This window comes from Protopterus annectens, chromosome 2.part0 (assembly GCF_019279795.1).
Source record: "Protopterus annectens isolate FY-2018-M chromosome 2.part0, PAN1.0, whole genome shotgun sequence".
NCBI lineage: Eukaryota > Metazoa > Chordata > Ceratodontiformes > Protopteridae > Protopterus > Protopterus annectens.
This window is the reverse complement of record NC_056728.1, coordinates 1315969027-1315996012: the sequence shown is the minus strand read 5'-3', so window position 1 is coordinate 1315996012 and position 26986 is coordinate 1315969027. Positions and strand designations below refer to the sequence as shown.

Here is a 26986-nt window from a genome sequence, read left to right as displayed (position 1 = left end):
GCCACTCCATAAGTGATGGGGCGGTGCCTCCTCATTTAACATTCCTCACACATGAAGACAGGGAACAGTGGGCTTAGAGGAGGTTTAGAATCTCTTATTTCTGGCCTCCATATGACTACTTTAGGGCAGTCTGTCACACATGGTGTCCATTGTTTGGCATTCCAGGCAAAACTAGAAATAAGTTGACTTCATAGCTGTCCAACATCATAGAATGAGACAGGCTTCAAACGTCTTGACCACCAGCTGCCTGGTCACTAAGTAAAGTGCTGACAGCATGAAAGATTATCTGTAGTTTTCTGCCACCAAAGATTAGAAAAAAGCACTGCATGTGACATTTCTTGTAATCAGGTAACTACGACAGCACCCACAGGACCTATGATTTTTGTAGCAATGAAAGTGGGCTCCTTCTTACAAGAACTACTTGAAAGAGAACCAGACAAGGAGAAAAGAACTGTGATATGTCATCATCAGCCAATCCATCCATCCATCACCCCTTTTTCCCATTTTTTCACATGGAGGTCGGGGTGTCACTTCAACAGTGACAAATATGTAGAGCCAAGGTTTACACTGCTGGGTGGTTATCCTGCTGTGGTGGTTTTTCCACACCACACACTCCCATGCACACTCACAAATATGGCCAATTTAGAGTGCCCAATGTACCTACTGCATGTGTTTGGAATGTAGGAGGAAACTAAAACCCATGTGAACACAGAGAAGACATGAAGACTCCACACAGATGGCACCTCAGCCAAGAATCAAACCAGGGAACCTCTTCCTGTGAAGTGGTAATGCTATCCGCTGTGCTACTGTGCTGCCCGATATGTGATATGTCACCATGTACCCCCTAAACTAGGCACAAAAACAATGAGGTAAAGCAAAGGAGGCAAGGCAACAAGAATACGAAAGTAGACAGTTATCAAAGAGTTGAGAAGGAAAGGCTGAGAAGAATACTTTTAAGAATAAACAGGGGACAAAAAACTAAGATGTTAAATTTCTCAATTTACTTACAGCATTTTTGACAGCTTTGTAATCTCCCAAGCACCTGAATGCCCATGAATTGCAGCCTAGAATCTCTTTAAGTTAACCCATTTTGATAAGCATTATACAAAGAATTGTACAGTCAGAAACGTATCCAAGCTATGGACAGGAGTAGCTTACCTGCTGCCGAATCAGTAGCTCTTTTCTCTCAAGCTCTTGCTTGCCTTCATTCTTTACGACCAGTAAATCTGACCTGTTATGGTTCTGCACTCTCTCAGGTGTGAGGACTCGCACTTCAGTTCGATCATGCTCTCTCCTGGACTTGTTCACTGGAAGCTCAGTAGCATAATATTGTGCTGACTTGGAAAGCAGTAACTCAGTTCCTTCGTGTGCTCTCTCACTTTGGCAGACTGGAAGCTCTGCTCTGTTGTACTTTTCTACAGTCTCATTTTTGGTTGGTGACCCTTCAGTTCTGCCATGGTCCTGTTTTCTCTCTGTCCTAGATAATACAAAGCTGGTCCTTGTCTCAGGGTTACTGTAGTTAGTAGTATCTGTCTTGGTCACGCTTGTACTGCTGTAAGTTGGTGATGATGCCTCAAAGATCATTTCATCTGCTAAGGGAATGAAATGCAGACAGTTAAGTATATTCTTTTTCGCAGAGCATATTATTACTGTGCTTATCTTAGCTGCTTGTCTACTGTGTAAACCCACTTTCTCTTTTTTATAAACTACCACTCACCTTGAAATGGACTGCATTCCCAGGTGTTACTGTATACAATATACATATAATCCCATATCTCACAGTCTACGAAGGTTCTGATTGGATAGCCAGATCTGTTAGCCCTCAACCATGCATCTTAAATTAGAATTACATTAGAAACCCTGGCAATAGATGTGCAGAGAAGGGCTCGCTCTGAGGAAATCAGTGCTAATAAGTTCCTTTAGGAACAATAATAAAACAAAAACAGAGCATGTAGTCCCCAGTTCCCAAGCAAAAATAAAAGTCAAAAAGTCTTCTTTCCAAATTGAAGCCTTTATTAAATCATCCCATTTGACAGCATCACTTTTGTCAGATGAGCACTGTTATTTCACCTTTAGATTTTTCTGTTACTTATATACAATTGAAATCTATTCAGAAAGGTATTCATTAGAATAATCACAAAAGGAGTGTATTCTGAAAGGGTGAAGAAGGGAGAGTGACTGGCCAATGGAAAGCTAGGTAAGAGTTGTCTGTAGCAAGAACTGATAGGTTCTGGGTTTTTAGAAAATAGACCAATGGGGTTTGTACTCTAGCTTAGTCAGCATAATGAGATAAGCAAATGAAGTTTGAAATATCGGAGTATGATAGGGCCATGAGAATATGAAGAGTGGCCAATAGATAGAGTAGGAGAAGATGGTGGTGATCAGCTAGGGGTAGCCTGAGGGAGGCCAAGATTGGTGTAAGAATGTGTGCTGGGCAGAATGGTAGAGGGGAAGAATGGTGAACAAACAACTATCAGAAAAACTTACACCCTAATATCTTAAAGATGTATAACATTCAAACATCAGTATCCAACATTCCATTTAACCCACTAGTTAGAGCCGTAGGACAATACTGCTTCAAAAACAGTCTTGCCAAGCCAACTGTGCTGGGTTTTTCTTCATCATCCCACTGTCACACTTTATACCTGAAACTTAGTGTTAAATTTTAGACCTGAAGATTTAGACTTAGACCTGAAACTTGCAATGAAATAAAAGTAAATAAATAAGAAATGTTCATGAAAAGTATATAAACAAGCAGAAAAATGATAAAAAGATGATAAGGAGATTAAGTATGAGTGATCAAGGCACCATCTGCATGGGCTTTTGGCTATAGATGCTTTGCGTCAAGATATAGGAAGTCTATATAGGCAACATGAAGGATTATCACTGGTGATTTTCCTCAAAGCTCTGCACTACACTAACTTTGTTGTGGAATAATCTTTTTAGAAAAATGGAATATGAGCTGTGGATGACTAAGTATTCAAGTGACTATAAATGGGCTGACAAGTACCTTAGAAAAGATGGGGAAGTTCTCTAGAATGGTGTACAAGAAATGAATACCGGGTATAATAGTAACTGCCTCACTTTTAATGGCAGCAAACAAATCATGATAAAACAAGGTAAAAAAGACACAAGTTATGATTACAAAACATTTGGTCAGATCAAAGAAGAAAAACATTCTATCATTAAAGATCTAGAGACAATGGTGGACAACAAGTCTGACCAGTGTACATTTACAAAAATCAGAAAAGCAAACTCCAAAAGGATCATGGGTCTAGAAAAACATGGGAACAATACTAGGTAAGTAATCATGAGGACCATAAGATGCCTAGATATATGTACACCTTTAATAAGGCTCACTTAAAAGTCTTTGCCTCCATTTTCAATCATTTAATAGTGCTTAGTTCCCATATCAAGCAGGGCTGTACATGACAATCCTGGTGTGAATTTGTGTTGACCCATCCAATCATCAAGACTAGCCTTAAAGGTAGTCAGAGCAATACTTTGCTTGACATGTTGTGGTAACTTATTCCACAGGCTGGCAATACTTTAAGTTAAAAACCTGACTCTCCAGTGAGTATTTATTGTTGGTGTAGATTTAGGTATGTGCTATGGCTATTTGGAGAGCCACTACTTTTGCAAAGAAACAGAAGGTTAAACAGGACTGAGTCTTTCATGGCTTGAAAAGCAAGACACAGGTCACCTCAGGACACCCTGTAGGCTATTGAGTATAATGTGAGCTGTACTAATCTATAGGGATAGTTGAAAGATTTAAGGTCTTTGATTTTCTTGGCAAGGTGCCTTTGAGGCCTTTCAAGTTGAGCAATATGTTGGTGATTTATACATACAAAAGCGGCCACTGTATTCGATGATATGTCTGATAAGGGAACAGTACAGTGAAATTATAACTTATTTACTTGCATCTTGATGACATTCCCATGGAAATTAATTGAGCTAGATAGAAGGGTTTCCTGACTATGGTGGAAACATGATGATCAAATGAGAGACAATTAACCACCTAAGTACCCAAGTGACTTATAATCACATCTGTCTGAAGAGGTATACCATTTAAAACATATAAGGTGGGAACTGCTTTTTTATGGAATGCTACTATCTCTACTGCACTTTTTTTTCATTTAACTTGAGACCATTCAATGCAAAAGGTATGTGCATGCTCCAGCAAACTTGGTCATTAATATTTCTGGGATATTTTCATGGATGTCTGCAAAACAAATGCCAAACAGAAGAGGGCTGAGCACTAATCCTGTAGAACCCCACTAGTTACAACTTTTAGGTTTACATAAAATTTGTGCAATATTTTAACAATAACAGTATGGGGAGACAGTCAAAAGTCTTAACCAGATAAAGATAAGCAGTCTGTACTCAGTGACCACTGTCCACAGCCTGTGAAACCTTTTCAAAGAAGCTTACTAGGTTTAGGAGACAGGAACTGCCCTTCACAAAACCAAACCGATTTAATCTAGAACACTTAAGATGTCTGTGTCTGCATAAATGAGTTCAACTATGATGCAGTCCATGGCTTTGGATATAAGGCTGGTGAAGATGATGGTCTTATACAATTAAATGGATCTGTAGAGGGGCCATCCCTTTGTAGGGGAGTCACAGGGGCTGTTCTCCTGGCAACAGGCACAAACTGTGTGGATAGGCTAAAGTTGAACAGTTTAAGTAGAGGCTGACATAGTACATACTTGGCGCTGATGAGAATGCAGCCTGGTGTGTCATCTGGTCCTATGGATTATTATTGTTAGTCACTGTCATGGATTTTAAGACTTAGTCCAAAGTGATTTCAGGCAAAACTAAATTTTCAGGGATACTGGGAGCAACAATATGAAAAGGTGAGGTAAAGTTAGCACTAAATTTGTTAATATATTGGCTAGATCCTTGGGATTGGCATGTGTGATATCATTATAGATGATATAAGTGCATTGTTTGACACTTTTTCTTCATTTCCTGGCATAACAAAGAAAGATTTGTAATTTATTTTGTTACTATAACAACCTTAAGCCTGTGCTCTGCTTTACATTTTCTAACAGTACTTTTAAGTTCCTTGCTGGGATGTTTCAGTGTGTTCCTGAGATGAGGGAATTAGGATTTCTTTTAACTTTTCATAATTTTCTTTCTTTTTGTTATTGTGTTTATTAATACGAGAGTTCCAGTAACAAGATATATTCCTGAACTGACCATTATATCTAAGCTAGAGAGGTACTGACATTTTTATGTAGCTGTTTAGGTATTTGTAAAAGTCAGAGGTGAATGTGGCAGCCCTCTCAGTTGGGTCTATTTGCAGGACATTGTTGGTAATTTTTCATAGATCTACTACAAGCTGAAATTAGGTTTGCCTTGGTGAAGTCGCTAAAGATGGTCTCATTTGTGGTGGGGTGGAACCAGTAGGCCTTCGAGAGCAGATGACTGACTTGTGATCAGATTTTACTATGGAAATGTCTACTTACTCCAGGGATATCATACCACTTTATACCTCACTGATCTGACAAGTTATTGAATACATATGAGAGAAAACACTATACCGGGTACCACACAATAACGTCTTTATTTAAACAAAGTAAAAAGGAGAGGTGAGCGCTTTCGCAACCTTCGTTGCTTCATCAGACAAAGAATTAACTGTTCAACTGCTTGTTTTATATCACTCTCAGTCAAAAATTTTTTTCCAATTAGTGACATCATACAACTTTTGAAAATTTAAAGGCATATATGACAAGAATATTATAAAATACGCATATGAATATAAAATATATATACAAAAATGTAAAGTATGTTCATATTTATGCATATCTAATTTAAAACAGTTAAATAATCTCATTAAAAATGCATATATATAAAAATGCATATAAATAAAAATGCATAGTATATTCATATTTATGCATATCTAATTTAAAACAATTAAATAATCTCATAAAAATGCATATATATATAATATATATATAAAAATATATAAAAAAGAATGCATAATACAAAATATATAATAAAAGAAATATATGTATATATATATTTTTATTTTATGCAAAAAATTAATTGTGTTGAAGGCGTCTAGCTTTAAGAAATGGAACCAGTGATGTACAACCATTTAAGCCTGGATATCTATCAGCATTGAGCTTGATAATCCATCTTTGTTCTCGGCTCTCTGTGAAATTTTCTATATCTCCTCCTCTCACATTTCTATGTATATGTTGTAAAACAAAGAACTTGAAAGAGTGTGAAGGGTCAGTTTTTAAAACATGTTGAGCAAGCGCACTAGTAGTTTTGTTATTTCTGATGTCTCTTATGTGTTCCAATATTCTATCCTTTAAGTTTCTATTTGTTTTTCCTATATAGAAGGCATGACATATTTGGCAGAAACAAAAATAAATAACATCTGTGGTTTTACAGTCTGCATATGAATGAGAGTATAGTGTAAAATTTCTAACAGGATGAATATATGGTGTAGTACTATGAATATGTGTACAAGCAGTACAAGACCTACAAGGAAAAGTACCTTTGCGTCTGGAATTATAGGTAGTTTTTTTGACATCTTTATTACACAATTGTAGTTTATTGGAACACATAAGAGACATCAGAAATAACACAACTACTAGTGCGCTTGCTTGTTTTAAATTAGATATGCATAAATATGAATATACTATGCATTTTTATTTATATGCATTTTTTATATATATGCATTTTTAATGAGATTATTTAACTGTTTTAAATTAGATATGCATAAATATGAACATACTTTACATTTTTGTATATATATTTTATATTCATATGCATATTTTACAATATTCTTGTCATATATGCCTTTAAATTTTCAAAAGTTGTATGATGTCACTAATTGGAAAAAATTTTTTTGACTGAGAGTGATATAAAACAAGCAGTTGAACAGTTAATTCTTTGTCTGATGAAGCAACGAAGGTTGCGAAAGCGCTCACCTCTCCTTTTTACTTTGTTTAAATAAAGACGTTATTGTGTGGTACCCGGTATACTGTTTTCTCTCATATACTTCTCTTTTTTATATACTGGGTTTTACCTGTATAGCCATTTTGCTTTTCGTTTATAAGTTATTGAATACAATACTGCAAGCTGTAACCTTTGAAACAGCCACCTGAAATAATCTGAAAAACTACAATAATTCTTTACTAGAAGCTGTCAAGAACTGTTATGATATTCTTTTTCTTATAGGTCACTAAGAGGTGACATCAGCCTGGTCTACAAGGCAGTAACCAGTCGTATTCTGTTTTGAAAGTCTATGCCTAGAATGTATCACTGAGGAAGTTAACAGTAGACTATAGAAGCTAAATATCACAAATAGAAAAAATGATAAATAAATTACACAACCTCTTCCAAGATTACATAATAAGCTTCTCTTTATATTCATAAGTCAGTAATTAATTTCACCAAACAACAATAGCCTACAGTATAAAACACAATGAAAGTCCCAGTATGACCAAAAGAAGTTTAATGCAAAGCAAGTAGCACAAATTACACTCTAGCCCCTTGACTTAACATAAGCCTTCAAGGAATACCTTCATCATTAACAAACCCTACTTCTTATACCCCACAGTTGCCAATCAAACAATTATACAATAAAATAATTTAGCTATTGAGATAAGATGATCAGCTTTAACAATTGGCTTAAACACTGGTGTCATTCAAAGGGGATCCAGTGTCTGTCTGCCTGGGATGACATGCTGGACAAGCCACGCTGCTTCGCAAGGGACGGCTTGCACCTGTCACCCCTGGGATTCCGGATATTGGCAAAGGCTCTTGCCACCCCCATAGTGCCTTTTTTAGGCAAGGCTCAAATTCTAAACCTACCACCCTAGAACACAAAAAGGAAAAAACTAAGGGTAATGCTGCTCAATGCCAGAAGTCTAAATCTCAAAATGCACGCACTCGAGGCCCTTCTCAGTATGGAGAACATCGATGTCTGTGCTGTGACAGAAACCTGGTTCAAGGCTCCTGAGAGCACCCGCGCTATCAGGTTTTACCTCATATCATGCGTTCCGCCCCAAAATCTGGACAATACCAAGAAAGGAGGGGGTATCCATATTCATCAAGGACACCCACACCTCAAGACTGGTGGCAACGCACGATGCATCGGAGACCATCCAGGTGCAATTAACCATAGGCAAGACTGCTCTGCAAATTGTAGCATGTTACAGGCCACCCTCACAAACTCAGGAACCTCACATGGCCTTCCTGAAAACACTAGAGGGGATAAATGTATCACCAAACACCATCATACTAGGTGACTTCAATTACCCTAATATAGACTGGGAACACTACTCAAGCCCAAACACCCTAGCCCAAAAGTTCCTGGAATTCATAAACTCAAATGCCATGGAACAACTAGTCACCATCCCCACAAGAGGAGATAACATACTTGATCTCATCATCACGAACATGGGAGCACAATGTTCAACACCGGAGGTGTACCCCTCACTGGTGAGATCAGACCACAAACTAATCTCGCTGGAGGTCCTCATCCCACCCCACCTGAAATAAAAAGACCACAGTAAAGAACTTCTCAAAAGCCGACTTCACACTTCTAAAGACTAGTGTGGTCTCCTTTAAGGCCCCGAGCCGGCGGAAAACAGTACTCAAGCCGCTGAATCACTTACAAATGCCTTCTACCAGCACCTGCAGGACTGCATGGATAAGGCAATCCCAAGCAAAACAAAGACTCTTTGTACCAAAGGCAAGCATCCAGTCTGGTGGACCCCAGCCATAAACAAACTCTACAACAAAGGAGGAAGCTACTACAAGATAGAGCAAAATCCTTAAAAGGTAAGACACCCTTGATCACTATAAGTAAAAACTAAGAGCTCTCATAAAATCATCCAAAGCAAATTTCGAGAGAAAAATAGCTAAAGACTCAAAAGACAATCATAAGGCCTTCTTTAGCTATGTTAGAAACCTGGGAGGAAACTCCCAGATATGCTCAGAGCTAGTTCAAAATGATGTGAAGATTACTGATCCTACAGACATTGCCAACATACTGGCTGACAGGTTCAGTGCAAACTTCTCCCCCCCCCCAAAAGGAGAGATGTCTATACCAAGCGATTGCAGCCCCCCAAACATCTCCAGCGCCCAAGTGAGAACTGCTCTCTCCAAAGCAAAAACACAGCATCCATGGGACCTGATGGTGTCCCCGGCTGTGTGCTCCATGAACTCAATGAGGAATTAAACCCACAGCTAGGACAGCTGTTTAATCAAAGTCTTACCTCTGGATACGCACCCAGGAGTGGCGCACTGCAACTGTGGTACCACTTCACAAAGGCGGTGCCTCCACCGACCCTGGAAATTACCGGCCCATTAGCTTGACAAGCCTTATCTGCAAAGCCATGGAGAGGATCATAATGGACCTCATAAATAAAGACATAGGGAATTTGCAGACTTTGGATCCAACCCAGTTTGGCTTTGTCAAAGGCAGATCATGCCTTTTAAACTTGGTTGACTTTTTCAAACAGTCACCAAAGCCATTGATGAGGGAAAGGCAGTCCATACAGCCTACCTCGATCTGGCTAAGGCCTTCGATACAATACCCCATTCGGGTATCATTGAAAAACTCATCAGCCTAAATGTCAACCCATACATCACAAGATGGGTTGCAAACTGGCTGAGTGACAGAACCCACAGGGTCAGAGCTGCTGGCGCCATGTCAGACTCAAAGCCTGTCACAAGTGGTGTCCCACAGGGCTCAGTCCTGGGCCCACTCTTGTTTGGCACCTACTTTACCAAAGTACAAGCAAACACAGGAGGGTTATGGCTGACAAAGTTTGCAGATGACTGCAAACTGGGCGCCATAGTAGAAAACACATCTGACACAGATATCCTTCAGAAGGGTCTCACAGAAGCGGATAACTGGTGCCAGAGCCACGGCCTAAAGTTAAATGCCAAAAATGCATAGTCATACCCTTCGGGAAAAACAAGGTTACCCCTAGCTACCAAATAGGTGGCAATCCACTGAGCACAGAAGAAGTTATCAGGGACCTGGGGACCCAGGTTGATAGTAGTCTGTCATTCGACACCCATGTAGCTAAAGTAGTTAGGAAGACCTTCTACATTGCCCACCTTATCATGAAGGGATTCTCATCTAGATCAAGGGAGGTCATAGTCTCCCTTTACTCATCACTCATCAGACCAATGATTGAGTACAATGCCCCATTCGGAATGTATCTGACCCGACACTTGCAGCAGCTGGAGAGGCCACAAAAGTTCCTCACCAAAAGGATAAAGGGTCTCAAAATCTGTCCTATGCTGCCCGACTGAAAGAACTCCAGCTCTATTCAGTCGCCACCGCTTGCTCAGAGGTGACCTTTGCCTAACATACAAGGCCATGTCAAACCCAGATTTGATGAATATGCTTCACCTCAAAAATCTAGATCCATCAGAGCCACAAGGCGGAGACTTAAACCTTGACACGGCTATTAATAGGACGTGCTGGAGGGATAGATTCATCACCCAAAGACTCCCTATGCTGTGGAACAAAATCCCGGTACATGTGAGGCAGAGCACCTCGCTGGCCTTGTTCAAGAGAAATCTTGACCAATGGATGGGAGATCGCAGATATACCCCAGGGATTACCTCAGTGTCACTGCTCGACAGAGGCACAGAAAAATAATGGGTATATTTCCCCATACTAAAGGGGTGGCCTAAGCCACAAAACGATGGGCTAGGCTTGTAAATGCCCTCGGGCAGATAGCCTAGTATGAACCTATGAACCTATGAACCTATTACACATTTAAAATACTTCAATTTAAAGATACATATCATGTAACACTCTAAATAACACACTTTCAGCAGCAGTCTGTATTCAGACCCTGTGGAACCAAAGTCCCATATTTCAATATAAAAAGTGTTTCATTACATAACAACAGATTTCTTATGTGGTCACTATCCCCCTGTCCTTGTACCTGTTTTACAATAGTAGCTTTTAAACCTACAGAATTAATATTACGGTGCAATTTAAAATGTTGGGCTAAATTAATCTCTATTTTGCCTACAGTAATTCATTTCTTTCAGAAATAGCCTTGATATGTATATGCAAAGTAAAGAATATTACAATGAGTTTACAGCAATCAAGGTTCTTGAAGGACCGTTTGTTTAAGTTTGACAATTAAACCTATGAAGCTATGAATCCATGAATATAGCTTGCATGCTTTTTTGTGAATGTATAGTCTTATGGGTGCTTTTCCACTCTAGTTTTGAGATAAAGTATGTTTTTTAAAGTCTAATCTAATACTCCAATGTTATTTCATCCTCAAACTGAGATTATAATTTGTTACGTCAAACCATTTCCCTACCCCAGTCAACACATTCAAATAAATGAATACATTAACTAACTGACTGACTAACTAACTAACTAACTAACTAACTAACTAACTAACTAACTAACTAACTAACTATGTCAAACCAGTTCCCTATCCCAGTCAACACATTCAAATAAATGAATAGCTAGCTAGCTAACTAACTAACTAACTAACTAACTAACTAACTAATTAACTAACTATCAGGTATGCTTGTGATATTATTTTGCAAGTACAGTGAGGATTATGCTTAAACATATATTATACTTCAGTAGTTTTGTTTACTTAGTTTAATCTTATTTAGTACAGGCATTTAAAAATCGGGTTCATTTCCTGGTAGAGCTGCTATCCAGTTGCCTGGTATCGTTATGATTTTCTTTTCTTTGTTATTATTATTTCCGTTTTATCATTTTTATTTTTATTTTTTTTACTTTTATTTCTATTACCATTGTTTTTTTTTTTCATCAAATGCCCCTAATCATCAAAGCCCTCATCTCCCCTGCTCATTTCCACATTGCATCACTCCACTCATGTAGGTGGATCTTTTCCTTTTTCTGGATAGGATTACATTACACTGCCTCATCTAAAAGAGTGGACCTCCTTGAAGTAATCATCCAGAAGAAGGAAGCATTTCCTTTTCTAGGCCCTAATCCATTCCCTCACAGCTTGATGTGCATGTTCATGCCATAACAGGGGCTGTTATGCCCTCCTCGTGTACATGAGTATTTCTGCAGCCATGACTTGAGGACTGCAGCAAAAGGTGCATGCTTTGGAGCCATAATACTTTCTATCTTACACCCCAGCCTCCACAATGTATCAGCAGTACAGTAGTCCAGACCATCTCTCTTTTTCCCCAGGATTGGCAGGTTGGCACTGGCCATTTTTCCTATCCTGCTTTGCTGGCTCCTCTAACATCCAGGTTGTTACTAAAACCCAGATCATTTGATTCACAGTCCAGACTTTTATCTCTCAGCCTCACTGTCCTCAAGGACTGATATATTTAGACATAGTGGATGTTAGGCTATGTATTTCTGTGTGCATTTTTAGGTTGTGTACGTGTTTTTTTTTTTAAGTGTGAAATTTAATTTTTTTTCTTTAATTGAGAAGAATGGGACTGACTTACAGTGACTGCTTACACTATTTGAGTAGCAATGATAGTAATAATGAGCAAATAGCGGTGATAAATGCCTGATGTCATACAGAGATCGGTGATAAATGCCTGATGTCATACAGAGATCGGTGATAAATGCCTGATGTCATACAAAGATCGGTGATAAATGCCTGATGTCATACAGAGATCGGTGATAAATACTCTGTGCCTGATATGCAAGTAATACTATCTGACAGGGTGGGCACTATTATGGAACACTTGACTGTTGAGAGGCATTCCGAGGTCCAACATCGCAGACTTAGGATCTCGCTGTCTCTGAAAGGTGTGGTATTTATAAATTACACATACCCTAGTGGGCATTATTAGGCTTAGAATACCACTTTTGCTTTATTATATAAAAGTATCTGTTCAGTAATTGAATAGTTCCTCTGCTGGTAATGTAATTCAGTTTAGAATCTTAAGACAACAGATGGTGAAGGAGCTGAAAACATTATATACGTGTGTGAAAAGAACATTCCTTTAGCAAAATAAAGTAATTGTGAATCGTGCATACTAATCTGCAAAGGGAAATATTCAATGTACACTTTCACACATATTCCACTTAATGTAGTCTTCATACTCGAAACTCATAATACAAAACTGCATTACATATAAAAAATATACAGCATCATTATTCAGAGCCCTTTATTTCTATGTCTTTATTAATGCTCTTTATATAATACACATCAGAACATTGTTATCTTAAAAATAGAAAAAAGAAAAAAAAAAAGCACCAGTAAGGTGCTCTTGAAATGCCTTTACTTTGCATGTGCACTTCAGAATTCAGTTTAAAAAACTTGAACAAATTCTTCAACTTTTAAAGCAGTGCATTATAGGTAGATAAGCGGTCACATCATACGATGACCAGAAAGTGCAAACCAGATGAGAATGCTAGCACTTACTGGAATACCTATAGTACACTGTCCATCTGTCGAAGAATTTTACTGTACAGTAAACATGCTGAACTACACAGATACAATGAAGGCACCAGGCACTGTTTAACAGCACCTCTATGGTAGGGCTGCCATCTTTTTACATGCTCAAAATAACATTTTTAATGAAAATGCAAGATTTTGCAGGACAGACCACACCCACAACTACTGCATAATACTGGATTTCACATTTACCTTCAAAATAAAAGCTCACTCTTGTAGAATTTATGTGTCATACAATATCACAATGTTTTATATACAGAATAATTCTTCTAAGAAGTTATTAGTGGAAACTTAGATAATATTCTTGTCATAAAATCTCAGGACAGTCATCATTTTTAATATTTTTTCACTGGCCTCAACTGCACTAACAAGGAATGGTCTGTGCAGAGAGGAACAGGTGACAACCTTATTTTCTAGTGTTTCTGTTTTCAGAAAATCTGATAACCATGGTAATGTGCAGTCTTCACCATTAATAAAGACAGAAAGACATTTTATGTAGCATAGAATGTGATAGGCTATAGTCACATAAACAATGTTAATGTGCACGGGTAGACTGTATAGACTATTTATGAATAGTGTAAGACATTCCTGCAAATGATCCCCGTTCCAATGGTCTGTACTGAGTACTGCCTTCCTTTTATACTGCACAGTGCTCATTTGGTCCCACACATTATGCTGTGTTGCCATATAAGGCATAATCAGCATGTAAGCTGCAGTGCTACTTTGGTCCCACGTAGTATGTTGTGCTGTCATGAGTAGCATAATCAGCATGTAAAGTGCACAGTACTGCCTTGGTGCCATGTATTGTACTATGCTGTCATGTATGCCACAATTAGCGTGTAAGGTACACAGTGATAATTTGGTCCCGCATGGTATGTTGTGTTGTTATGCATGGCATAATCAGCACATAAGCTGCAGTGCTACTTTGGTCCCATGTGATACGTTGTGCTGTCATGAATAGCATAATCAGCATGTAAGGAGTACAGTGCTGCCTTGGTGCCATGTGTTACACAGTGCTGTCATGTATGGTATAATCAGCATGTAAGATGCACAATGATGCTTTGCTCTCCTCCCACCTTTCATGTTATACAGCTGTAGAGTATACAATGCTCCTCATATGTGCACCATGCATTCAAATACCAAATTGTCACCCCTCTCACTGTACAAGCTATGAAGCTTCAAATATACACAGTGCTTATCCTTTGTGATAAGGTTTCTTAAGCCCATCCCTATGCAAAATACCTTGAATGGTACATGGGGCAAAGTACTGCTGTGCTGTGTATCCTAACAGTACTGCAGCCCTCCTCAGCAGACTGTGTGCCATTCTACGTGAAGGAGCACAGTATTTCATTGCTGGCATCCTTCCAATACTGTTCAACAAGCCCAAGAGCTTGTGCACTTTTATAATGTAGGGAGATCTTCACTGTTGTGCATCCCAGAAATACTTTTTATCCATATTGGGCACATAATAGCGAATCTCCACCTGAGCTTTTAAAGTGCTGTTCTGTTGTAGAGTGCACAGTGATACCTGCTGCTCACCTTACAATGTGCTGTGGATAAGCATGCTCTGCACAGCTGCTCAACTGGAACAAACCATGTTCCTGTGCACCACTTATTACAGTGAGTGGTGCCCACTGACAGTGGGCTCAGTGGATGCAAGATTCAAAAACAGCTGTCTTACTGTGACCCTCACATCTGTAGGCTTGATATATGTGCTACTATTTGCAGTACCACTAATACCCCGGGTAAACTGGACTCTGAATCCCACCTCTTATCTTCTCTACACTTACTGCAAGTAGCTGTTCTTCTCTCGTAAACTGTATACCAGTCCAGCTATGTGCACACCACTTTACCAATGTGCATGGTAATGCCACTTGTTGCTGTTTTGCCTAAAGCATTCTTGTACACCTGTGTTTCAGCTGTAACCACTCTATAAACAGTACTACTAGAATTTACAGTTTACCATATCACCTGTATCAGACAGCCCATTTACCTAGCTCATATACAAATGCAGAAATAAACTGCTTAACCATCTTTAAGTCTGGAATAAAGAAAGATAAACAAGTATAAATCAGTTCATGAGTTACACTGGTCACAAATGCTCATTTCTACAATAATTCATTAATTACACTGGTTCACACATGCGTGTTTTCCTGACATAAATACTACTGTCCTGTCATTCATATTACACCAGACATAAACTTTGCTCTGAGGAATGTTTAATACAGTTATCCTACATCTTCTGCACAGTTTGCAATCACACAAAAATCCAGAAGTCCTCTTATGACTTTCTTTCCATCACTGAAGTTGTGAAGTGGGATCATCTGACCGCAAACATAGTTTCCATGTACAATAGTGTCCATCATTAGCCACCAAATGAACTATTTCATAGCCCAAGAAAGCACTTGTCCTGCAGCAGGATACATAACTATTAAATATTTTAGTCCTTCTTCCATTCCTGGATAAACGCAGGAACCAGCAGATCCTCACATAAGTGCACACTACCTCCCTCACTTCACTTCTTGATAAGTTTAAATGATAAGGTGCACTGCTGACCTATTCCAAATAACACAAAACTGTTTTGCTCTTTTATGAGTATGAACTCTCCCTTGTACAGTTCATTTTGTTTTCTTCCAGACATGGCTGCCTCACTTATTCTCCACACGGTCTATAAACATGGATGCTTTTAATTTTTACTACTAGTCTTTATGGAATACAGCAACTACCCTGCACCATCTCATCTCTTGAGGCTGTACTTGGCCAGTGTCACATCCAAGAAGTCAACGATGACAGGAAGTCATGTGACTAATAAGGCAGTGGCTTTCATGGTACTTGAGACTCCCACATTGGTTAACTATTCTGTGGACTAATGAACAGGTCATTCAGCCTCCTAAGTGTACCACACTAAAGGGGTTAACAGGTACTAAACCAATCTGACCACAATTAATACACTTTGTGTGACATACAATCAGCTCTGCTTGGCTTCAGACATTTTTATTTAGCTAAGAGTAAACATAATATGCAACAGTACATCCTAAAAAAAACACAATTGAACAAATAATTGAACAAAAAAGTTAAAGTCATTGTCCAATTTGTCCTCTAGATGTCAGTGCAACTACATCCAAAAATCTGGATCAATGAGTTGCGTGCACCACTCCAAAAGCTGGCCAGTGACAACATACCTGTCTGAGAAGCATGCAAAGAGTCCAGCTGCTTGGAATCTTCTTCCTGTAGTCCTGACGCCTGGTATTTGTTTGGCTGTGAAATTTTGGTAACTGCTTTCTCAGTACAATACTCCTAATGATGAGAAAAACATGCATAATTTTGTGACTGATTCCAGAAAAAGCACAGCCTGTAAGGAACTACAAATAAAGTCTCTTAAGTTTGACAAAAATATGTAGCCAGTACTAACTAAACTGGAGCTGTAATAATATTTATCAGTTGTTCTTTTCATTTGGAATATTGTATTTATTTCAAGAAAACTAGTAAAATATTAAGCATTTGAAGTCTGCTGGTGGTATGTTGTTGCAGTGCTACAGAACAGAGGATAAGATGTAAAAAAACCAAACTAGCTCCCTGTAGGCCATCATGGTACACTGGCTGTGATGAGATTTACACAAACATAGTACATTACTTACATACACATACATACAAAAGGCCACACAGATTGCACAGAGATGAAAACTAGAGGTATGAAATGAAACAGTTTGTAGTGTTAATGCTCATTAAGGAGTTGAAATGACATTCAATATACCAAAACTCTGCGACAAAGAGCTGCCCTGACCATTGACAGAGTGCAATGAACTACTGTAACCATTAAAAATATCTACATTCAGACAAAACTAATGCTGACCTGCTGACCAAACAAAAGACTCCACATTTTTAACAGCACATCAAAAAATTAGCAATGTATACCCTTCAGAGGTTCAGATGTTTTAAGTATTTCTGTAACGATTAAAAATGAGTTCAGATGTTTTAAGGATTTCTGATAATTAAAAAGTTTCAGATGGATAGAGCCCCTCCTCCTCACATATTCATGCTAATTGTGTGTTCTGTTTTGTCAGAATGTACACTGTGAGGTACAAGGTGACCCTGACTAAGTTTGTGGTTTGCCATTTGTTTGGTACGTAGCAGATGGTAAGCTGCCAATGTACTATACCCGCTTGATGTTTGGCAGCTTTTACCTTAGTAGACAACATCCCTAAATACACCGTTCTAGAGACAGTAACTTTATTTATACTTGTTTGTGTGGATCAGTGCTTTAACCTCAGTTAACCTTTTCCAGGCTTAGTCAAGGGCCACTGTTTCATTAAGTGACATGCTCAAAGTCGCATAGTATGCAAACGAATCTAAGGAAGTCAAACCCTGGACTACAAAATGTAATTTGTTAACTAATAACCTGAATTCTCTGCACTGTCAGGACAGTACTCCTGTCCCTAGCAGAGATCAAACTCAGACCCACATCAATCAGTATCTGTGTTTATATGGAACTGTTCATGCATTCACTAACAGGACAGTTTTGTCAATTGCTGGTCATGACACGTGGAGAATGTTAAGGCTGTCTTTGTTTGCAGAGATGAAGACAAGGATAAAGTGAGGCATTGCACTATGAATCCATAAACAAAAGTAATCTCCTTACCATAACATCAGATCTCCTTGGATGCTTCAGTTTTCCTTACTGATAGGAGAATTACACTCCATACATGCTCATCCTGGTGGCTAAAACCCTTCCTAGGACATCCGTGCACCTTCTCCTACTCAAGATTCACTGCATACCAATCCTTCATCTCTACTTTCTGAACTACTACAAACATGAAAAAAGAAAGGACTGCAATGTACCCTCAACTCAAACAGAGGAAAGGGATGGGGAGATAGGCCATAGCTAGTCTTGTAAGTTGTTGGTTCAAAAGAGAGTTCCTCTAAGCAGCCTGGACAGAGAACAGAGAATACATGCGCAGAACCCATTAGATCCCTGAAACCTTTCTAAGTACCTTAGAGGCACCTCTGAAGAACAAGAATGGAGAGTAGGATTCCCAACCATCAACCAGACTGCGACTTCACATGTTGTGGAGATAGTCCATGTAGAAGGCCATTTCTTGTAGTAGATAGAGTGGAATTGTAGAAATCATCAATAAACCAAGTCTAAAACTCACTGAAGCTCCAGGAAGAAGAGAAGCAGATCATCTGAGAGATCACCCAAACAAGTTAAACCCCATCTGGTTCCCATGCAGGAAACCAAGCAATACAGAAAAAAGGGAAAAAAAAGGCTAACCTTCCAAATGCCCAGCCAAAGGTGAGTCCCCAGTGCCTTAGGTAGCAGAGTAAAAGAAGATTCTGGCCTAAAAGTCTCTAAGATGAAACCTTTGCAAACCATTAATGTGGAATATGACAGATTGTACCATACAGACCTTGTATGAGGATAAAAACCACACAAAGCATCCAATGCATCCAATCTATGGACCTGTAAGGTTCTAGAATCAAGGCATGCAGAAATATAACTGAAAATAACTGGAGTGTTAGTCAACAAATTTCCAGTGACCTACAGGCTCATAACCCACCAAAGCTTTTCTTCGGGAAGAAGTATGATGTCCAACTTCAAGAGGTTGTATTCCGATATAAATTAACCAGAGTACTGTCTACCCTTTGAAGTATGGGCTAGCAAGATCCACACAACCTAAATATCCAAGGCAACAAAGTAGACCCAAACACTATAACATTCTAGCCTTCAAAGACGCAGGGCCCATCACCATTTAGACCGGCAGCAAAGGCTTGTGGACAAACTAGCAGGAAAGGAGAGGAGAAAAGAGGAGAGGTGACGGGGAATAATGTGTTTCACTTGTTTATGAAACCACCAAGAAATCTGGGAGATGAGGAGGATGAAGTAGGAATCTGGATACCATCATAACATTACCCTAAGAATATTAACTGCAAAAGGGAAGACATCCAATCAGGAAATCAACTTATATTTAAACTTTGTCTCTCATTACAGCAGGCAAAAAAATATACAGGAAGTCTACACTGGGCCCAACAAGCAGACCATATGGTGAAAGTCAGTATATCAATTCATGTAGAATCTACTGCAAAGCAACTCCCAAATGGCCACTTTGCTGGGCACAAGAAGACTAACCAAAAATGTATCAGTCGCTGTAGAAGGAACCCAAAACAGAAGCTGGCCAAGGTAAGGCCAGACACAGCAGTGAGGAATTCTTGCCAGAAGAACAGCTTCTAGAGTTGACAAATCGCAAATGAAGATGGAACTCAGCCTTCAAAAGTGGCTAGTTGTAATGTATCTCATATCAATGTCTCTAAGGTGCAGGGCTATGCAAAAGGAAGAATAAAGCTGAAGTCCACTATGGTGAGTAACGCACATCTGAATGCACCCTTATGAAAAGAGGGGCAGCTATACCATGTCATGCTGGGACTTAAGTATTCCAGAAAACGACAACCAGATACCTCCCTAGGAGTCATTACTCTGCATGAAAAAAGAACAACTTTATCACTGGTGTATGGGAGCATGCAAGCACATAACTAGAAGGTGTACCATGTTTTCACTTGTCAGCAATGAGGAGCGGGATGAAGGCTGAACAGGTTTTGATTGTAGCCATGCTGTTGACGATACCTATGATACATAACTTTTGGTTTCAGATTCATTTTGTGAACAACAAGTTTTTTGGAACTAAAAATAGTTGTACAGTTACATTTATTGAATGGTAAAGAATTCAGATCTTGGGACGGTCAGATGTAAGGTAAGTGAAAGCAGGTAGTAATGCTAAAACTTTCTCTTGCAAAGAAAGTTTCAGCATTGGAGTCACATGGGCTTATGGGCGAATGTTTGCAGATTAGAGTCAGAATAAGGGCTGTGGAAGGGGATAGATTTGTGTTGTGTAACGATTATTTGTGAGTGTGTGTGTGTGTGTGTGTGTGTGTGTGTGTGTGTGTGTGTGTGTGTGTGTGTGTGTGTTAGGATTACAGTAAGGGAAGTGATGTGTGCTTTGTTTGGATGGTGGTGTGCCTGGAATATATATTTGTGTGTCTATGTCTGCCTAATGTTTATGGGTGGGGTTAGGGTAGGGATAGGGTTAGCACAGCTGCCCAACTTACTCAAGTGTGCTAACCTTAACGTTATCCCTTCTCCTAATCCCAGCCCTTCCTAACAGTAGTACTACTCAGACAAATTAAGTCTGATACTTATTTTTTTGTTTTTTACACTTTAACAGACTGGAAATGAAACTGTTTTCCTTTTCCATTTGATTTTTTTGTGTTTGATGTAATGGATCTTTAGAATAAAGATACATTTTTTTTATTACTTGTGTTTTGTGAATGTGCGCATGCAATATTTAATAATATACAACCACACCTCTGTAGGCAAATGCTACGCTGGATAAAGCACCAAAAACAAGTAATATAATAACAAGGATGCCAGCAATAGCAACCATGCATCTATTTCATCTGTATTTTCAGAACGATAGCGAACTCCGAAAAAAATAAAATAAAAAAAAATTAATGTGTAGAGTGCACTCAGTCAGTGGTGGCTTTCACAACAGCTTCAAAATCTTATACACCAATCAACTGTATCATCCCAAAGAAGAAACACATCATCTACAAAACGTTTATAAAAGTGGACATGTCTCATATATAAATCCATCTTGTAAAGACAGTCCTCCTCCCACAAAGCTTATGAAGGGGTAAAGTGAAGCATAGCACTACATGTCTTTATTGTAGTATATTTAGTGCATGATTATATATATTGGTAGTGTATATAAAATGCTTTATAAACAGTTTGTAAATGTTGCATGATTTCTAGAATTTATTTATGTCAAAGCACAGTTCAGGCTCATTGCAGAAGTTTTATTATGTGCCACAGTAATGCTTTTATGGGAGATGAATTATGTGAAATGTGCTTTTAACTGTTTATATTAGCAACTATCTGTTACTAAGGAAATGATGTCATAATATGAATGTGCTTTGATTGGTGTTTGAGATTTTATATATATATATATATATATATATATATATATAGATATATATGCGCATACAGATGTAGTCAAGAAGAGTGACTGATATGCATATGAGTGACTATCTATTTGTGCAACTTTCCTTGTGGCTGGCTGAAGTAATGTTGATTCCATAGTTACATGTGGACATCTAATAGAGCTATACAGCCTGTCATGGTTGTCACTTTGTTACTATATTAGATGCGTGTGCTGAATTAGAACTACATTTCTGGCAGTGGTATGGAATGATATGTTTGGATTTTTATATCATTTGAGCTACAACGATTGGCATAAAAGGATATGGAGAGAGAGAGAGATTAATTTTTTAGGACTGTTTGTGTTCCAGTAACATGAGATGTTATGCCAGCATTTGCTTATTTCTATCCACTTTATTTGGTAGTTGAGTTATTCCGTTATCAATGAATTGTATTTACTCTTTTGATGGTCATTCTTGTTATTAGTCTGTCACTGGCGATATACTAATACACCAACACACAGACACACACACACACACACACACACACACACACACACACACACACACACACACACACACACACACACACACACACACACACACACACACGCACACACACACACACACTCACACACACACACACACACACACACACACACACACACACACACACACACAAAGACGTGCATGTGCCCAGCACTTTACAATATAGTTGACTACTGAACTAAGAATAAAAAGTAAAGTGTAGTGGAAAGGAATGAACACATAGTAGAAGAAATAAAGACATCTAAAGGATTCATATAACATGAACTGAAGAAAAGTAAGGTAGAAAGCATGAAGTAGAAGGTTAAATACAGAAGGGAAAGCACAGTGTGGAAGACAGGAACTTAGAGGAAGACTGAATAGAAAGTAATGTTATCAAACTGATCAGTGTACAATTTGAGTGTGACTGGTACATTATAAATATGGATATGACAAATAAGAACGTATGCAGCTTGACCTCAGTGAATGGGTTGCTGAAGCAGGTGGCGGAGTTCAATGGGGCTAATCTTCCAATATTTTGCCTCATAAATGATGTTTGTGAATACTTTTGTGTATCAAGCTGTCTATATTTTTCTATTCAAGAAAGCTTTCATGTGAAGTTACCTTAAAAAAATGCTTGCTAAATGATATTGACGTCCAGACCAAGGAAAAAAGATATTTAAAAGGTTAACCCCACCCCCACTCTAAAGTCTGAAATTTCTGTAAACATATAAAACTAATTATAATTGAAGTATTGATTTAATTTTAGCATCTCCGCCCCAGACAAGACTGTTGAGATATATTTTTACAAATTATGAGACATACTATTATAGTTTTTATATTCGAAGAGCTACTGTATTTTGATAAACTAATGATTAATAAAACAATAATTGTGTGCTGCTTTGACAAAAAGGCTTTCATATTTGTTTGTCTTAAAATCATGGCTGCAATATATCAACATTGCCATGAGCATGTTTAGTTACAAAGATTCAGCAGTATAACTTTTTCTGCTCCAGTCTCCACGCTGACCATCTAGCCTACCCTCCCAGCTGCTCTATGGATAGGGTTGTTCCTCTTGGCGAATACTGTTTGACTCATTCATTCCAGGGGGCAAGAGCTGAACTAGCCAGTTTTTGCAGTTCATGTGTTCTACTAAAGTACAATGAATGTATGTGAAACAGAGTACACAATATAAATATTAGTAACCAAACAATCTGCTCACTCCAGTGTTGTTAACTGGTTTTATTGTAATAAGATGAAGCACTTTTGCTCCTCTATGTAAACGAGTCATCATCAAAAGCTAACCCAAAACACTAAATACCCAATTGCAAAATGTCTACTGTGTGAAGTTTCATATACGTTTCATCATCATCACTGCAGTGCTCCTTTTAGCAACAGTAACTCAGCAGCACATTTTTAGCCTCATTCAAACTTTAACAAAATCATTAAAATATAATCTAATAAATTACATGCAATACATAAAATTATATTGTAAATCATACCAAAATGATAAAATATATACACATATATTTTGTACTATGTGTTAAATTCCATATGTTGCAAATGCACCCAATGTCTTGTAACAACAAGTACAATCATTATTCTTGCTGACATTTGTAAACTAAATCTTACAACTTTTTAATTGGCTGTCAGTGATGGTCACTGTTGATATAACACCCTAGCCCCATGTGCAAAAATGGGAAAAAGGGGCTTATGGAAGGATGAGTAGGTGTACATAAAATAATTCAAAATAAAATGTCTAAAATGTACCAACAGGTATGTATTCTTAATCAATTAAAAATATTAAGTATAAATTAGCTGCTCTTAATGCCAACACACTAGAAATGGACATCCACTTTTTTTCTGTGGCACCTGTCCGTTTGTCTTTGGGATATGACAGGAAGCTATAGCAATAGGAAAAGACCCACTAGGGTCCCTCTAAATTGCCTGTAAGAGTAAACAGTTTGTGTGTGTGAATGTGTGTGGATATGTGAAAGTATGCATGAGTGTGTGTGTGTGTGTGTGTGTGTGTGTGTGTGTGTGTGTGTGTGTGTGTGTGTGTGTGTGTGTGTGTGCACATGTTTTTGAGGGCATGTGTTTGTGTGTGCATAGGTAGGTGTGTGTGTGTGTGTGTGTGTGTGTGTGTGTGTGTGTGTGTGTGTGTGTGTGTGTGTGTGTGTGTGTGTGTGTGTGTGTGTGTGTTTGACCCCCCCCATGTTCCCCTATGACTTTGAACCAGATAAACCTGATACTGGAAAATGAAAAAATGAATCCCATTTATAATGAATACAATGTAACTGCTCTGACTTTACCCCTCTTTGGTTTCACAAAATTACCCTTTAAATGTTCGTTAGAGTCTGGTATGAAATAAACAGACTATACCTTGCATTGTCTATGGTGAGCAAAAGTTTTACAGCATCAACTCAGATACATTGTGAGGCAGGATAGATTATAAAATGATATTAAGTTCTATCTCTTTTTGTATATGAATCAAGACATCATGCCCTTCCATGCAGCAGATGGTTTTACTACTTGTTCAGATTCTCCTATAATTCATCTTATAGCAGTATGCTAGTAACTGCAACAACTGCCTTTCATTTACCATTTAGTTCATACATGTAACTAAAAACGGTCCGGTAATCAGTGTGTTGCCTGGTAGCATCTTAGCATCTGGGACTTTGATAAAGAAAAGCAAAAGAGAGAAGAAAAGGTCTCTGGACACATGACCCCTGACTTCCAAATGGCCTCAGATGCTTGAGTCCACCAGGATTACCGATGAACATGTGCTGTGTATGCCAGGCAGTGGGCTAGCCACAAGTAAGTGTTCTAGCAATGACAATCATTATCAAAATATGCAAGTATTCAATGAAGAAAGGTGTGCAAGAAACAAGAAAAAGGAAATGAAATGTTATCATCTCTTCTCTAGTTTAACCTCTATATTCATTCACTCACTCATTCATTCATTAAACAATTCATCCAATGCTGGGTTGTTGGAGGAAGTTGGAGCCAAGCCATCTCTCAATGTGTTCAAGGCACAGAAAGTCATCATGAATGGGATACCTGACCATCACAGGATACATATGCCTACTTTCACATAGCAGACACACACTTATGGTCAGTACAGAGGATTGCCAGTTCACCTATTTTACGTCCTTGGGATAAAAATGAGCATGTAGTTCAAAATCCCCTGAAACTGCCAACTGCAGATGAATAAGACACCAGGCAAATCCATCCAACACAGTAACCTTTAATTAACAAGATTGAGTGCTTTTCTCTATTCAGAATACAGACTTTTTGAGTATGAATAAATGGAGCAAGCAATACGTCTTTATATAGTGAACAGTCACATGATGTGTTATGTAAATACAACTATTTAATATTAATTTGATTATTTGTCAACATACAGGCTATAGGGATAGTATCATTAACACCTGGAAGTTGGTCAGCATTCAAAGTCATTTGCCAAAACAACTCCCTCCTCAGTAACAAATTAAATCTTTTTTATACTGGAAAATGCTAAATGTAGCCCCTGAGGTAGGGACTGGCCAACCAACCACCAAGGATTAACTATCTCTACATCTGTATGTTGAAATATAAGCAAATGAATATTAAGTAGCTGCATTTACATAACACATGTGACTGTTCACTATATAAGGAAGTACATCTTGCTGCATTTATTTATTCTGAAGAAGTCTGTATTCTGAACAGACAGAGGTCTCAGTTTTGTTAATTATAGGTTACTGTGTTGGACAGATTTTGCTGGGTGCTTTATAAGTCTTTGGGATATGAAAATAAAAATTGGAGCACCTGGAAAAACCTATCTGAACACAAATAGGATATGCAGACTCCTCTTCTCACAGAAAGCATCTAAGCCAAACAATGCCTGAAGAACCAGACACTACGGGGCAGCAATGCTAACCATTATGCAGCTGTACTGCCCTAGCATAGTTCACTTCCAGAGAAATCATGTATTGATATTTTGTGCCAAAGACACAGCAACAGAAATGTGATCTGCACTGTATTGTACAGCAGTACACTGGCTGATATCAACAATGCATAAATAAGATTGTGCACAATCTCTGAAAGTCTGTGTTAACAGACTGGGAAAAATACAAAAACAGAAGTTCTCCTTTGTCCTATCAAAGATGAATTTGCTGAAGATGATGATACTATATTTAGAATACTTACAGGTACTCCACTGTTTGCTAAAATGAAAATAAATGAAATTAATACTTTTCTGTGTGGAGGGCACCTCAACCCCTGATATAGAGTATTGTTTAACTTGCATCCCCTAAGTAATATAAGCAACACTAAGTGATTCAGTCTGAAGACAAATGGAATACTGTAACTGTCTTCAAATAAGCTGACAAACATGCTCATGAAACCTTTTCTCAGCTGATGTTTAGTAATCTATATAATTAGGACATACATTTTGTGTGGTACATGAAATCAAATAAACAACCACTGTTATAAAGCATAGCTGTAAATAACCAAAACATTGATGTTTTCAAAGAGTTACTTACTGTTCTACATTTTACTGGAGACTTATCCACTTTAGCCACGCCTTCAAACATCTGAGATCGTGTTAATGAAGGACTAAACTTCATGGGCAAACATTCTCTCTCTTCCTCAACACCATTCACATCTTCTGTGCTGTGTCCATTCACGTGATTCTGTCCATCAACCTGAAGGATGCAGGAAAACAATCACTGCTGTGTCAAAATAGTCTATGTACCAAACAATTTCATAGGTAAAGGCAATGTAATCTGGCCTTAGCTTTACTGCATGAACCTGTCATTTAGTCTGTCACACATTTCTGCACCTTTTATTACAAATTATTTAGTTAAATCTAATATTTTTACTATACAGGGGGCAAAACTCAAACTTCAACAAACTTAGTAAATGTGGATGTCTCTGTTACACTAAATGATTGACCATTTCTTTATTTATTGAAAACTTTTTGCCCCTCTCCATCAACCATCCTCAGGTACCACACTGGCTGCTCTGTATTTGCTTGCTTATTTTCCATTTAATTCTCCATTGCCAGTTGGGATGGATGAAGATAGGTAGTGCACATTCCA

At 38.3% G+C, this 26986-nt stretch overlaps 1 protein-coding gene across 6 annotated transcripts in view; it reads right to left on the bottom strand.

The window, feature by feature from the left end:
• LIMCH1 (LIM and calponin homology domains 1) overlaps positions 1-26986 on the bottom strand; it is a 1973196-nt gene that overhangs the window by 295683 nt on the left and 1650527 nt on the right. For 5 of the 6 annotated variants that reach the window (XM_044061504.1, XM_044061501.1, XM_044061505.1 and 2 more), the window contains 3 exons: positions 26429-26590; positions 16595-16709; positions 1159-1592 (listed from right to left, as the gene is read on the bottom strand). In XM_044061504.1, coding sequence (XP_043917439.1) covers positions 1159-1592; positions 16595-16709; positions 26429-26590 — 711 coding nt within the window. The remainder of the gene's footprint in view (positions 1-1158; positions 1593-16594; positions 16710-26428; positions 26591-26986) is intronic. The other variant, XM_044061502.1, reaches the window with a different exon arrangement.